The sequence below is a fragment of the Hyposmocoma kahamanoa genome, unplaced genomic scaffold (assembly GCF_003589595.1).
Source record: "Hyposmocoma kahamanoa isolate Upper Pololo Valley unplaced genomic scaffold, ASM358959v1 63, whole genome shotgun sequence".
NCBI classification, from domain to species: Eukaryota; Metazoa; Arthropoda; class Insecta; order Lepidoptera; family Cosmopterigidae; genus Hyposmocoma; species Hyposmocoma kahamanoa.
The window spans coordinates 7,825,350-7,840,686 of NW_020653851.1; the positions used below are offsets into that span (position 1 = coordinate 7,825,350).

The 15,337-nt window shown below is 34.7% G+C and overlaps 1 protein-coding gene across 1 annotated transcript in view; it reads right to left on the reverse strand.

The window, feature by feature from the left end:
• Positions 1-3,377: 3,377 nt before the first annotated feature.
• The window catches only part of LOC113230185 (mono [ADP-ribose] polymerase PARP16), a 25,680-nt gene continuing 13,720 nt past the window's right edge, over positions 3,378-15,337 (reverse strand). The window contains exons 5-7 of the mRNA XM_026463994.1: positions 4,956-5,136; positions 3,983-4,174; positions 3,378-3,756 (exon numbers count right to left, since the gene is read on the reverse strand). Coding sequence (XP_026319779.1) covers positions 3,587-3,756; positions 3,983-4,174; positions 4,956-5,136 — 543 coding nt within the window. The 3' untranslated portion in view covers positions 3,378-3,586. The remainder of the gene's footprint in view (positions 3,757-3,982; positions 4,175-4,955; positions 5,137-15,337) is intronic.

Consider the following 15,337-nt stretch of genomic DNA (forward strand, 5'->3'; position numbering starts at 1 on the left):
CAAAGAAACACTAATCAGTGGCACATCGATGGATCTTGTCGATCGCGTCGTGGAGCTTGTATTTTTTTTATTTATTTGTATTCAGGTTACAAAGAACCATAAATACATACCTTATAGACTGACATACATAATAATATAATAAAACATTAGATTACTAATTATTATTTACACGTATTGTCTACGACGTGTGACGCAACGTGGGTGTCCGGTAGCCGGCCTCGGAAACGTCGGTACATAACACCCTTCTCCTTCATGAAAGTCGACAGATGTTGAGTTGGTGCTCTCACCACAAATCAATTAAAATTCACATTGTGGCGGGACCCCAACTGCTCGACTCTCAGTTTAGCATTGGCTTGTTATTGCTATTTTGTTTAAATTTTATTTGCAGTTAAAAGGGAAGGTTTACGATAGGTTTCCATCCTCTAAGGACAGGAGAGATCAGTGTAACCTATTTGCTACCTTTTGGAAGCATTATACGAGTACTTTAAAAATAATTAGTGACGTCACAAATGTAACAATATCACACCAAGCAGTGGTTAGCAAAGCACAGTTAGCACGATTGCTTTGTTTGTGGTTATCAAAGTACTGTTAGCACGATTGATTGGTCTGGTTCTGGTTGTGTTGCATATTATTAAGCCAGTGATATATAATTTATAAAAATCCTAGAACACAAACCTCTTTCTATGTCGTAATATAGAGTAGTGTTGCATTACTCATATACGAGTAACTCGTTTGTACCACTCGCTTGGATAGTTTGTCACAACACCTTATGTCATAAAAAGGTCCCACCTCACACTTCACGTCATGTCATAGCCTCATATCACACTGCTTCGAAATCAACAAAATTAAACAATGACTGGTGCTGCACTGCCCGCTTTTTAGCTCATTTTGCATCATTATGATTATACTACCTACCAAATAAAATTAACATTTATTTATAATATAACATGACACTTAAGTTATCAAATTGATTGATTACCATGAAATTATGAAAATGTGCTTAATATTCACTCTCTGTTGAGTCCTTGCCGTAGGTGCAAAAATTCTTACCACTACCTCACTTCATTTGGAGTAGGACATTGTACCGCCTTATTTTTTCAAATGAGGTACTCCCTCAAACTCCTTTTAATTCCATGTCCTACCCAACACTAATATAGCGTAGCCTAGTGTAAAAGTACTTTTCCACCGGCGAGGCGAGACGAGACGAGGCGAGGCGCGAATTGAAATCTCGCCGTCCTATTTCCACCAAGAATTGCCATCGCAATCTCGCGCGAGCACGCGCGGTCTCGCGCTAGGGTTATGGATAGTAAATACACAGTGCTCTTCAATTCGTCTAGCGATAAACACGCGGCTAAATTACCAAATCCCGCAAATCCATATTATTAAATATGTTAATGAAAGAAGAATCAGATGACGATACTGTAAGAAGCAAATAATCATGTTGTAAGCTGTTCTACCTTCTAAGATAAAATAAATAAATAAATAAAAATAAAAAGAAAATAACTTTTTTTATATAATCTTTTATCCCAGGGCAAATGTCACGAACTAGCAAAATACACATAAAAAAGTTTACAACTGGCGCTGGTATGTTTACATTGCAACTATATTGTCTATATATATTTTGGAAAATGATGCAATGTTTTAAAAGTGGTTAAATAATTATGATAAAATCATAAACTATGGGTTATGTATTAAGTTATGTGTTAAGTTATGGGTTATGGGGTACATTTTAATGCAATTATAAATATATAATATGCATTGCATAAATATTAACGAAAATGATATGGATGCATGTGTGACACTAGGACTATATATTTTTCATTGACTGTAATTTCTTTAGTTTTCTCTGAAATAAAAGTATACCAATTTTAAAATAGTATCGTGATTACATATTTAAAAAAAAACAGTACAAGGTACATTTTTTGGAATATCTAATATTTACATAATTACGAAAATGTGTGAACATTTACATTTCAATGCACGCGACTGTATCCCACAATCTCGGGATTGACATTAATAGCCATCGCGAGCACGCGCTAACACACCCGATATTGTACGAGACATCGTGAATCGTGCTTCCGTTGCAGAGTCAATAAAGAGTCTGTGTAGGCAGCAATACGGTGCAATATTACATGAACAAATATTTCAAATCTCGTCTCGCCTATCCTAAGTCAATCCCGACCATTTCCACCGAAGATGCGCTAGGAGAGAATTGATATTTTGCCACATAAGTTTTCAAAATCGTCTTACCTGGTCTCGTCTTGCCTCTCTGGTGGAAATACACCCTAAGAAGACATGAGGTTAGAGACGGTCGCGGAGTAGAATGAAAACAAAATTGTTAGAAAATTAACAATTATTTTAGACTACTAAACTACTAAGAGTCAGATTAGACTACTAGAATTATCTAGTAGTCAACTAATCTGACTCTTACATAGTGACGCGCAAAGTGATTATAATTAATAATGTGGTTGTAATTAATAAAATGGTGTAAAATGGGATTTGCGTAGGTAATACTCTTACACTGTACCATGGGCACATACTTGGCCCCTTTTTTTGATAGGTATTCGCTTATCGGTCGCACACAAATCACACAAATGCCCCTAACCTCTCATATCCATTACAAGCTTCAAGAGACCACAGATGGTATTGAGAGCATTCCGTCCCAATCTTCACTTATATGCATATAGGCTCTTTGTATATCTTGGCTACCTCTGCATCTTTCTCTATGTTTATCGTATATTTGGCCCGCTTTCGAAACTACTTTAAAAAAAAAATGCTATTATAAAAAATAGTGAAAGAGTTCGCACACTCCCAGTTACGTACCTACTCTTACACACTTCACCCATTTTCGAATAGACTACTACTAACTTCATATGTTGCAAATGGCCAGAATCGTTTGCAGTTTGACCTCTACTAACAAGTTTTGAGCTATTTTTATTGATATTTGTATCAACAAAGTCAGTTTTCAAAATATATTTAATTTAGTTTCCGTCACAATTTGTACATATTAAAAAGTTTTATACGTTTTAGACGATTTAAGCAGTTTTTTAGTTTTCAATAACTTTTTAACATTTTTCCGCATAAACCTTCCTAGCTCTAAAAAAAGACACTGATGTCAGGTTGCGTATTTCAAATAATTTCGCGGCAATAGCCTAAGGACATTGCGTAAATTTGCGTACTCTTATCGGATACGTTTTTTAGACCAGGCTACCCCATATGAAGATATTAGGTGACTGCATTTTTGTGGAGAATTCTTGACCAAAATGCCTTGAAAATTATAATTAAAATCATAGTTTATTTCAGACAAATAACCCATTGAATACTATCACGTTTATTTCGGACAAAGCACCCAAAGCTAAGCTAGGTACACCAAAAAATTATGAAATCAGTACCTAGGTATACGAATATGTCTGAATTTTTATACATGAAACATAAAACAGCTAATTTGAACATTGAATAACAAAAAAAAATCAAAACTAACATATATATCACTTTAATAAAAGTCCTAAAAATAAAACAAAATGTAAAAAATTAATAGAACACAACCACTTTCAATTTCAAAACACCCAGAAGATACGAAGTCGCATCACACTTTTGTGGCTGTGCTGTAGGCAACGTCTAACTTCTTGAGTAAAATCTTGTAATAATAGTTAATAGGCTGATTGTTTGCAAAGCCTATCGTGGCAAGCATCAGTCCGTATCCCAGCAGTATAGAAAACAACTTATGTCTCGAAAGCCACTGTCGGAGTCCCCCGTCTGTAACGTAATCTTTATTAGAAATTTGTCCCAATAGGTAGAACCACGGAATAAAAAAATGGTTTGTTTTTCCGTTGGCAGAACCGCTTCTTGCCCGTGGACCACCTGGTTAACCTCGGCGGACCATGTTCAATTATTTCTTGCCCAAATTCACCTATGTCCGGGCAATAGAACCTACTAAAAATAGCCTAAAAATTAGACATAATAGAAATGAACGACATCTTACCATTTCTGTTTATACTGGGAGTGGTGAACCTCATGGAGGTGGGCTGCTTGGCGTAAACTAGCAGGTAGCGCACACGAACCAGGTCACAGTTGCTCACTAAATAATGCGGTATCAATTGATTGGTCGGGTTATCACCAGCGGTCTCCTCGTGCAAAAATTTTGGTGTTTTCTCTTCTCCAAACACACCATCACCTGTTTTAGGTTTACTTGTAATTAACTACATATACTCCCTAACCTAGAAAGATAATTATGAGCCTACTGACTTGGTCATTAAGCTATAATTAAATAGCACTAGCAGTCGATGGAAAACGTCCTATAAATTGAAAAAATAAAAGAGGGAGAAATTAAAACACGCATGTGCGTAGTAAATAGACATTATTTTTAGTGTTGCAATGAATAGTATATACGGCCTCTGACCGAAGATAAAATATTCGGTGAGGAGCGTGGCTGCATCATTTTCTACAATGAATCAAAAAAGTCAGTTTAATTTTCAAGTTTATAACTTGACTTAGAAAGTACCTAGTTTGCTTCACTTCAGTTTGATTAATATTTTGGTTTGTAAATACGATAGCGATTTTTTAGTTAATTGCAAGTTTAAGTGTAAACTATATGTATAATAAGCAGGTATATTTCGTCCCTTTCTTGATCTCTCAGAAAAATTACTTACTTATACTTCTTAAGTTACATTTTCTTTGATCTTTTAGATAATGAAGCTAAAATTGCATTTTCGCGAATGCGAATGTTCATCATTAATGAAAGTTACCTAGGTAAGTACCTATATGAAAATTTACTGTTTTTTCTTATTTCTTCCTCCTGTTTTTGGTATTCGGCTGCATAGCGATTCAATATTGGGTATTCGGAAGAATAGCTAAAAACAGGTCCAACAAGCCGAATCCCGAATAGGAACCGAATATTCGATGCAACTCTGATTATTTTTTAAAACGAATACTTTTCAGTATTATTCTATAATTACCATCGTTATGGTGAGTTCTCTGATAGTTGATACCGTCAGGTGCATCGATCACCTCACACATAGCGACACATGAGAGGTGTCCGCCGATACAGCTGGCGCCCCAGCCGAAACCTCCATGGCTATGCGGTAGGCTTACGTTCAACTCCGATGACAAATATACCCCATTTCCGAGGACTGCGTTCTGTCACCAACATAATAAATAAATAGTATTAACAAAAGGTCATTGGCAAAAACACAACTTTGATCGAAACTCAGTAATGGGAAGCGACAGTGGCCGACTGTCATAGAAATCAATAAATATGGACGAGGACTCCAATCCCACCGGTTCGACGAAAATTTTTCTGTTCGATCTGAGTGGCATAAATCATAACTAGTGGAGTTCTTTCACAAAACAAAATCTCAATAAATATAATTAAGTAATTTGTAATTAATAACAAATAAATTAAAATCTGCATGGTTTTTAACCGACTTCAAAAAAGGAGGAGGTTCTCAATTCGACTGTATGTCTTTTCTTGTATGTATGTTACGCGATAACTCTGGCATTTGTGAACCGATTTTGATAATTCTGTTTTTGTGTCGAGTACCTCAATAATGGTCCCATTTAAATTAGATGCAAAATATTTCATGTTGGTTTTTTTAGTACTCTATACTGAAATTGTTAAATACTAAGAACCTGTTTTTCTTCATTGTAAAGGCACTGTCACACAACCTCAAGAGACTCCGACTCGAGAGCATAGATTTAGTATCTATGCTCGGGAGTTAATAATCTTAAAATGTAAAGATTTACTACTTCAGAGGTCAATGTTCAGAGTTTTGTAACATAAGTATGTGTGTGTAACTTGGAAATATATATTTTTTTAACTTAATGTGAATAATACAAATGTGTCTAAATAATAATTTACTAACCAGTAAGCAGTTATGTTAGTCAGTAACTAGGTAGAACATGAAATTGCAACATTAGAGCCAAAATATTTACTCTTTTTTTTTATAACATCAACTGACGGAACCACAGACGTATATCTAGATAGACGCCGTGCCCGTACGTAAATGTACGTACTTCGCGTGCCCAAAGTAAGTGAAATTCACTTAATTGCCGCTTCTAAACCTACACTTCAGAACGCAATCGTAGATAAACACCAGTTGAAAATGCGTAAAATGCATAATTGTGCCATTAAAAACCGCAAAAGCACTATAACTGGTTTACCAGTTTGGTAAACAGGGTCGTTTCCTTACACGGGCAAGTGATTTTGTAATCAAAAAATGCATAATTTATTTTAAAAACAATTATTTTAGTTTTGTATGAATTTCGAGAAAACAAATATGCAATCGAGTGTATGATTTATATTATATTTAATACATTGCGGCTTTTACTTGCTGCGATATATTTGTGATCCTTTGTTAATACGCCATGAATATCGAACGAACGCACTTTTGTATAATGCAGTTTCGCGGTACGGCCGCTTGTACACACGCCAGCACATCAAGCTACACATTGACGTGTCTTGTTCCGTTGCACTGGAGGCGATTTGCGAACAAAACTGTGTAGTCTGATGTGCCGTTGTCCGTACATTTCCTTGGCCAAATTTAACATTTAGTGATGTATACGTTAGGCAACACTGCTCTCGATTCTGATCGATTTTGAAAACTAAGGAATGAAAATTATTATGACCTGAGCAATATTATAAAAATATTCTATAACTCTTTTTGTTATAACGTTTAGTAACGTTTCGTTTTTTTTTCAGTTTTGCAGTAGATGCTAATATATATATAGTTTTGTAATAGATATTATAAGTAGTATCTGTAATTTGGATAATTTTTGCAGCACGTTGCCTCGCATGTCCGAATATAGTGGACAAATAATTACATACATCGCCGGATACATTATATATGTTTTTTGTACGAGTAATACAAAAAATATATAATGTAAAGAATTAACAGTGCGCAGTCTTTACAAAAACCTGGAGTTGGTCATACGTATGAGTTCGTTGCTTTCGAGAACGAACGTGGTCTAGTTTATCCCACCTAAGATGCTATCCAAATGTGCGGAGTAGCAAAGTTAGAAATCCGTGAAAAAAAAACAAATCACAAAAATTTCACACAAGGCCGTCAATAAGTAAACCTCTTTTGATTAATAAGATTTTACCATATTTTGTCAGTAGTAACATTTTTATTTGTCTTGCCATTCATCAATTTGATCAATTGCCAACAGAAAACTGTCTAGCAAAATTAATTAAGGCAGTCGCAAGTTCTATATTTACGTGCGCTTTCATTATTTAAGTTAATCGATAAGATCTTCTATCATAAAAAAAGTTATATAATAAGCTCATTTTATTAGAAGGACAATAATTTTAATATTTGAAGTCGATTAAAAATTAAAGTCTTAATTTTTTTCAAATAATCAACATTTTTTTAAAAACAAGTAAAATAAAGGACTTAACCATTGACCTACCAAAAATGGACATCGGGTTTGCGCTAAAAAGTGTCCGCAAATATAGGGCGTTAAAATGACATACAGTGCGTCTATCGCGCAACAGTCTTCGTTTGTTCGACTGACAGCGCGGTTGACAATCATGCAGTACCATTTATTAATAACTTGTAAAAATTACTGCAGTAAAGTGTAAAAACAGAATTTTGTATCATATTTTCACTAAACAAATATATTGTGTTACCATAATTCTCATTTAAAAGTGTTATATTGCACAGTTTTATAGTATTTAATTTATATATAAATGAATCGTAAATATAAACTGCAAAAGCACACAAAAGAATCAAATAGCTAACTGTCCTTTTTCTACATATTGCATGCGCACAAGATGGAAAGAGACCCATTACGTTAATTTCGAGAAGCTTATATACACTTCTTGGTCATTTTCAATTGTTCGAACGACAAGCGATTGAAATATTTAGGCAAAGAAACTATAGAGTCGCTGTGATTTTAATGATTTTTTTATTAAACGTTAGTAATAACCGTAGAGGGAGAATTGGGTAGAGGGGCTCTATAAATAATAAAAACCGTATAAGCAAGATAGATTTATGCACAGACATATCAGAGTCAACGAGAAAACAATATAATTTTTTTGTCCCTTTCTACGTATGCGGTTTTGGTTGTATGACTCAACGCTCGTTGAGTCCAGCAAATCCTTCCGAGTGTTTGATGTTCATCGATTTTATGTGTTTTTGCTTTTAAGAAGTGTTTTACAAAGTTACTAATCGTTCCTTTGTAGTAATTGACAATTATTGCAGCTCACAATAATGGTGCATTGTTATATTTTAGGCTGTAAAAGCCATACGGAACGAAAAATTCCCAACATAACAAAAATTCATAACATAACACGTAAGTTTTAATTTTTCTTACAATCAATGAGTTTTCTTGTATGAATTTCTAGTGAAATACTCTTACAAGCCTGGAATATTACGATTTCATGTGTTTTAGATGATATTTGAAGTGTTTTTCTTGATTGAAAGATTTTTGTTCGCACCATATAAACCTCCTAAAATAAGGAGAATATCTTACTTTAGTCAAATATAGCCATCTCGCTTCTACCAGCAGTGGTTATGATACGCGAGAAAGAGAGATCAAATAAATAACGTATAAATTAAATTAGCCAGGCTTAAGCTGATTTTAGGGATACCGTGCTTTTGCCACTATCTTTTTTTTCCAACTCATGGGTTAGTTTAAATATTGTATTTTTTTTACTTTTCAATGTTTTTTCAGTTCGAAATATGTATACTAAGTTAATACTGTTCAAGAGTCAATAAAAAGTAATAATTTGTCATAATTGTTTTATTTCGTTACTAAAACTCAACCAAGCTAAATGTGGTCTGGCTGATTCTCCCTTCTTAGTCTCGGCAGATTTCATCATTATCATGAACCCATTTATACGTCCCACTGCTGGGCACGGGTCTCCTCTCAGGCGAGTGCTTAGGCAACAGTCCACCAAACTGGCCCAATGAGGGTTGGGGACTGTACACGTTTTCCGAGAACTTTGAACCTTCTTCAACGTTTCATCACGATGTTTTCCTTCACCGAAAAGCTCATGATAAATTTCAAAATAAATTTCACACAAATTCCGAGAAACTCAGAGGTGCAAGTCTGGATTCAAACCCACGACTCTCTGCTTGAGAGGCAGTAGGTCAAACCATTAGGCTACCACGGCTTCATTTTCATTTCAATTTCTTTAACGGGGTAAAATTTTAAAAGTAAACAACCCACAATTTATAGGTACTCTGTTGGTATCCCTTTTCAGTATACGCGAGAAGCTTCTGTATTATTTTTTTTTTATTCTCCCTTTACGGCAATAACTAACAAAATACTGTTGTACTCGTTTTACGGCTTGGGATTACCTATCAGAAGTCAGAAAATACATTTGCCCGAAATATATAAATCGGTGTTCGAAATTACGGATATTTGAGTTTACGTTTAGTTCACATTTGTAGTAATATTTGTATGGACTATCTGCCCAACTCTTTATTATTTCTGTAAGTGAATTTGTAAAAAAATCGACAATAATGTATATATATATATAGAATAATATATATAAATTAATTAATGTTTATGATAATAAAATAATGATGCATTTTGTTAAATTTCCAGTACAAGCTGAATATGGTGTTTTTGGGCCCTTAAATTGTTGCAAGCAAAATTAGGCAGTACTGCAATGACGTTACAATTTAAATTAAAGATTTTAGTTTTTATATATTTCGTTACATGTCACTACGTTTGTATAGGTTAACTTCTGACATTTTTTTCGTGGTTGTTGTATTAGACCCGACGTCCATTTGTTGGTAGGTCAATGGACTAAACTATCTTATTCTAGTATTTTTCTACTATATTAATATTACGACTACTTGTAATCAACAAATACTTGAACAAAAATTATTCTATTTAGATTCGATTCATTGAATGGAATACGCGTGTTTACGTATATTTCGTTCAATCAATCGATTTATAGCGAGCGGAAGGAGGTTTCAATCACTAAATAGTTCTTGTGACGTCATAGTGGGTACAAAAAATATGGCACGCTTGGTTTTCATACAAATTGCTGTACTTGCGGCGTCTATCTAGATATATTTCTGTGAACGGAACGGATAGTGCGCCTGAAGGTAAGCTATACGTCTGTCCATATCAGTTACAGTGCCACTCAGAGCTTTAACTTGCAAAGATCTGAAGGGAACTACTACTGCGCCTGTTCACCCTGAGACATAAGTTGACAAGTCCCATGTGCGTGTGATTTCACCAGCACCCTTAGGGTGCCTATCGATAATGTCGATTAGATGCCTACAGATATAGTCGACGTTGTCTTGTCGATCGACCAACAAGAATTATAGGCGTTTTCGAGTTGTTGGAAGTGCATATTGAGAATGTGGCATTAATTTCTAAATCCAAGATGGTTACCAAGAATTTTCAAAAATTTATTTTTGGTAATCCTTATGGAAATGGTATTTATATCTGAATACATACGGCAGACACGACTTTTCGCATTTCTAAATGCAAGATGGCGGGCACGATTTTTCGAATAATGGCAAGTTGGGTATCGTTTCCGAAATATTTGGGGGTGCTCATTACGAATATAGCGCTTATTTGTAAATCCAAGATGGCGAACACGATTTTCCAAAAAAATGCAATATGGGTATCCTTTTCGAGGTATTTGGGGATGCTCAATACGAATATAGCACTCATTTCTAAATCCAAGATGGCGGGTGCAATTTTTCGAATAATGGCTAGTTGGGTATCGTTTTCGAAAGCGCTACCCAACTTGCCATTATTAAAAAAAGTGGTGCTCGCCATCTTACATTTAGAAATGAGTACCATATTCGTAATGAGCACCCCCAAATACCTCGAAAATGATACCCATACCTATTGCATTTATTTGAAAAGTCGTGTCCGCCATCTTAAATTTAAATATAAATACTATATCCGTAATGAGCACCCCCAAATACCTCGAAAACGATACCCAACTTGCCATTATTAAAAAAATCGTGCCCGCCATCTTGGATTTAGACATGAGTGCCATATTCGTATTGAACATCCCCAAATCAAGGACCGGAACCACTTACCATTAAAGGGGTATTGGATTGGGTATTTGATAGACTTGTTTTCACGAACCCTATCGATTCGGTAAGCATATCTTCGACTTACCCTAACAAAATGCTCACCAAATTGGTACAGTTAGTTCTGGTATTTTGTTACCCTTACAGAAAACCCCTAATAGGGTTACCCTATCAAGTGTTGGTAGAACGTGGTCAAGCTCTACGCGCAATCCATTTGACTTATAATTAATTGCACTGCCAGAGAATAAAAAGTAACGAGAAAGATCTCCACTCTCTCGCTCCGCCCCGCCCAATAGTGCACGAAACGGCAACGACATGAGACGAGCCGTTCAAGGATGACTTTGGTTTTAAATAGCTTAAATTTATTTATTACGAATATTGACCTACTAACAAATGGACATCGGGTTCGAGCTAAAAAGTGTCCGCACCTATAGGGCGTTAAAATCGCATACAGAGCGTCAATCGCGCAACAGTCTTCGTTCGACTGACAGCGCGGTTGTCAATCATACAATACCATATAATAATAACTTGTAAAAATTACTGCATTAAAGTGTAAAAACTGGATTCTGTATCATATTTTCACTAAACAAATATATTGTGTTATCATAGTTATCATTTAAAAGTGTTATTTTGTACAGTTGTATAATATTTAATTTATATATGTATATATAAATTGTAAATATAAATTACAAAAGCAAACAAAATAATCAAATAAAACTATTTTTCCGGATTTAAATCGCGTATATTTGTTTTTTCAAACAAACCGACGTTTCGGGCCCTTTACAGGTCCCATGGTCACGGTTGACTGAGGTGGTACAGTCTTCAACCAGTTATGTCTAATATTAATGCAAACCACCCTATTTTTCCACTATAGTTACAATAGTTATTAATTAAATACCTTATTTTTAATTTTAAACTTTTGAATTGAGTAGCGGTTATTGTGGATTAGTTTGCACAATAATTTCTTACTGGCTTGGCGGAGTATGCGTTCACTACCGTAGATGTCTATTCGCGGAGTTATTTTAACGCATGTTGGAACTATGTTATTGTCGCGGCACTTTTTGAGAAAAGTTAATGCAGCTAGGGCGCGCGCACGTTTGTTCTTGAGGTCTTCAAACCGCCGGATTTTATTTGCAACATCCAGTCCGTACTGGTGTACATATCGAGTTCTTAGGTTTTGAAACTATTTTTCCGGATTTAAATCGCCTATATTTGTTTTTTCAAACAAACCGACGTTTCGGGCCCTTTACAGGTCCCATGGTCACGGTTGACTGAGGTGGTACAGTCTTCAACCAGTTATGTCTAATATTAATGCAAACCACCCTATTTAGTTTCATTTCCTATGTGTAACAATCGCGAAAACCTAAGAACTCGATAAATAATCAAATAGCTAACTGTCCTTTTTCTACATATTGCATGCGCACAAGATGGAAAGAGACCCATTACGTCAATTTCAAGAAGCTTATATAAACTTTTTGGTCATTTTCAATTGTTCGAACCATAAGCGATTGAAATATTTAGAACAAAGAAACTATAGAGTCGTCTTGGTTTTAATCTTATTTTTTAGAATGACTTTTATTAAACGTTTGCAGTAACTAACAAAATATTATTGTACTCGTTTTACGACTAGGGATTACCTATCAAAAGTCACAAAATACATTTGCCCGAAATAACGTTAGCTCGAATTTTCATAATAATAAATAACGCACACACTCAACATAGCCCCGCACTAGGGAAACACATCGCGGGTGCCATGGACACACACATAGACAACCACAAATTACACCCAAACTCACTAGAGAAATAATTGTAGGCCATAGAACTTTTTCTCCCGGCCCGGGAATCGAACCTGCGACCTCTGCTTGGCAGTCCGGCATGGTAACCGTTCGGCCACAGAGGCAGTAAATAATGTCAAATGTATTTTTTTAGGAAGATTACAGAGCAAAAGCTAGTTTTGTCTTTGTGAAAAGCATCAAAATTACTGGAAAGAGTAAAGGTTTTATTATAAATCGGTTTTCGAAATTACGGATATTTGAGTTTACGTTTAGTTGGAATATCGGTACATTTCTTATAATACACGCTTATTTTTAAATTTGTACTAATATTTGTATGGACTATCTGCCCAACTCTTTATTAATTGTTTAAGTGAATTTGTACAAAATTTGACATAATAATATATATATATATATATATTTATTTTTTTTTATATAAAAATTAATTGATATTTACAATAAAGGCTGCTCCATTACTGTTGTGTTCTAGTAATTTTCAGTCGAAGCTAAATATGGTGCATTTTGTTTGCTTCCAATATAAGCTGAATATAGTGTTTTTGGGCCCTTTAAAGTGCTGCAAGCTAAATTAGGCAGTACTACAATGATGTTACAATTTAAATTAAATGTTTTAGTTTTTTATATTTCGTTACATGTCACTACGTTTGTATAGGTTAACTTCGGACATTTTTTCGTGGTTTTTGTATTAGACCCGACGACCATTTGGTGGTAGGTCAATGATTACGAACGAATCATATTATAGTAACGTAGATGTATATGATGGTTGTGAATTGTGTCATGTACGGCTATTTATCTTCATCTAAATGAAGTTAAAAAAACTTTTTACTAGATTTCGAATTTTCGATATAGTATATTGCGATTTCTTATCAGATTGTTTATAGATAAGACATTAAAAAGAAAATATTTGAGTGTAAGTAATTTGTAAGTAGTGTTATTCACTTACTATGTTAAGGCTTTTAAATTAAGGTATATAATAATAAATCAAGGTCACAAGCCGTACAATGTACCTACCTATTTTACACCTGATTTGAACTAATTGTACTATAATTACTGTTGTAGTTTGAGTGTGTGAAAGATATACAAATTGTTACAAAATTCAATTCAATCACAAAAAAATTATTTTAAATTAAGAGATAAATAAACACATATTATTTATTCCAAATAAATAATTATTATTAACTGCCTCCATGGTCGAACAGTTACCTTGTGGACTGCCACGCAGAGGTCCCGTGTTGGAATCCCAGGCCGGGAGAAGTATTTGTATGACCTACAATTATTTTTATCGTGAGTTTGGGTGTAATTTGTGGTTGTCTATGTGTGTATCCATGGCACCCGCGACTCAAGGTCTCCCTAGTGCGGGGCTATGAGTGTGTGCGTATAAAAAAAATCTGTCACAACCAATTACTCAAAATATCTAAAAATGCACCACGCATTTAAAAAAATGCGCCTACCACGGTTTAAGCCCAGGTACAAGGTTTAATTTGCAATTGTTTAGGTATGTGTCTATGGCACCTGCGATACAGGGTTTCCCTAGCGCTGGTTTCCCTATGCGTACTTATGTATCTAGTATAGTTTGTAGTACTACAAACTATACTAGATACAGTTTAACAAACCCCACAACACCTCTCGCTCATGTACTCGAGCGCGATTCGTTACGTAAACTAAGACTAGAGCACTAATGTTGAACTCGAGTCCATTCGGACTAATCGATGGGTTCGTAATACATCGAGCAGTAAAGTCTGTCTTTATGAGTCGAGTTTTATGATAGTTAGAACTATTAACCACACCATAGGGTCATTTATCGACATGTGCTGTTTATTCCAAAAACCTATATCCTAGATCTCATAATTTAAAACCTTAACAAATAATAATAAATAACTTAGTTATTAATAAATAACTCCCGAGTGACGAATGTGTAGTTATGGAAAAAAATATTTTTGAAGTTTACTTAAATTTTATTCAGATAGAGTAAAAAAACATACTACATCATTACAAAAAAAAATGGCGTACATAGTTTAAAATTATACTTCTTAAGTACCACCTCCAAGATCTATTCTAGACCAAACTCGTAACTTTGTTAAATATAGAATAATAAATTATTTTTAAATTAATTAAATTTTTATTGAATTGATATTCAATTATTTTTTGTGAAATTACTCCACTACTTTGTTATAATTATTAATACAAAGATCGAACACTCGGAGAAAACACTCAGAAAAAATTCCTTCGATCCGGTCGGATTCGAACCGACGTCCTCTTGCATACCGTGCCAGACGCTATACCAACTAAGCCACGGAACGATTCGATAGAAAAATTCGTGAGGTCCGTTGGTTCGTTCCGTGGCTTAGTTGGTATAGCGTCTGGCACGGTATGCAAGAGGACGTCGGTTCGAATCCGACCGGATTGAAGGAATTTTTTCTGAGTGTTCGATCTTTGTATTAATAATTATAACAAACTAGTGGAGTAATTTCACAAAAAATTATTGAATATCAATTCAATAAAAATTTAATTAATACAGTGAATAGCGACATCTCTCGCCAG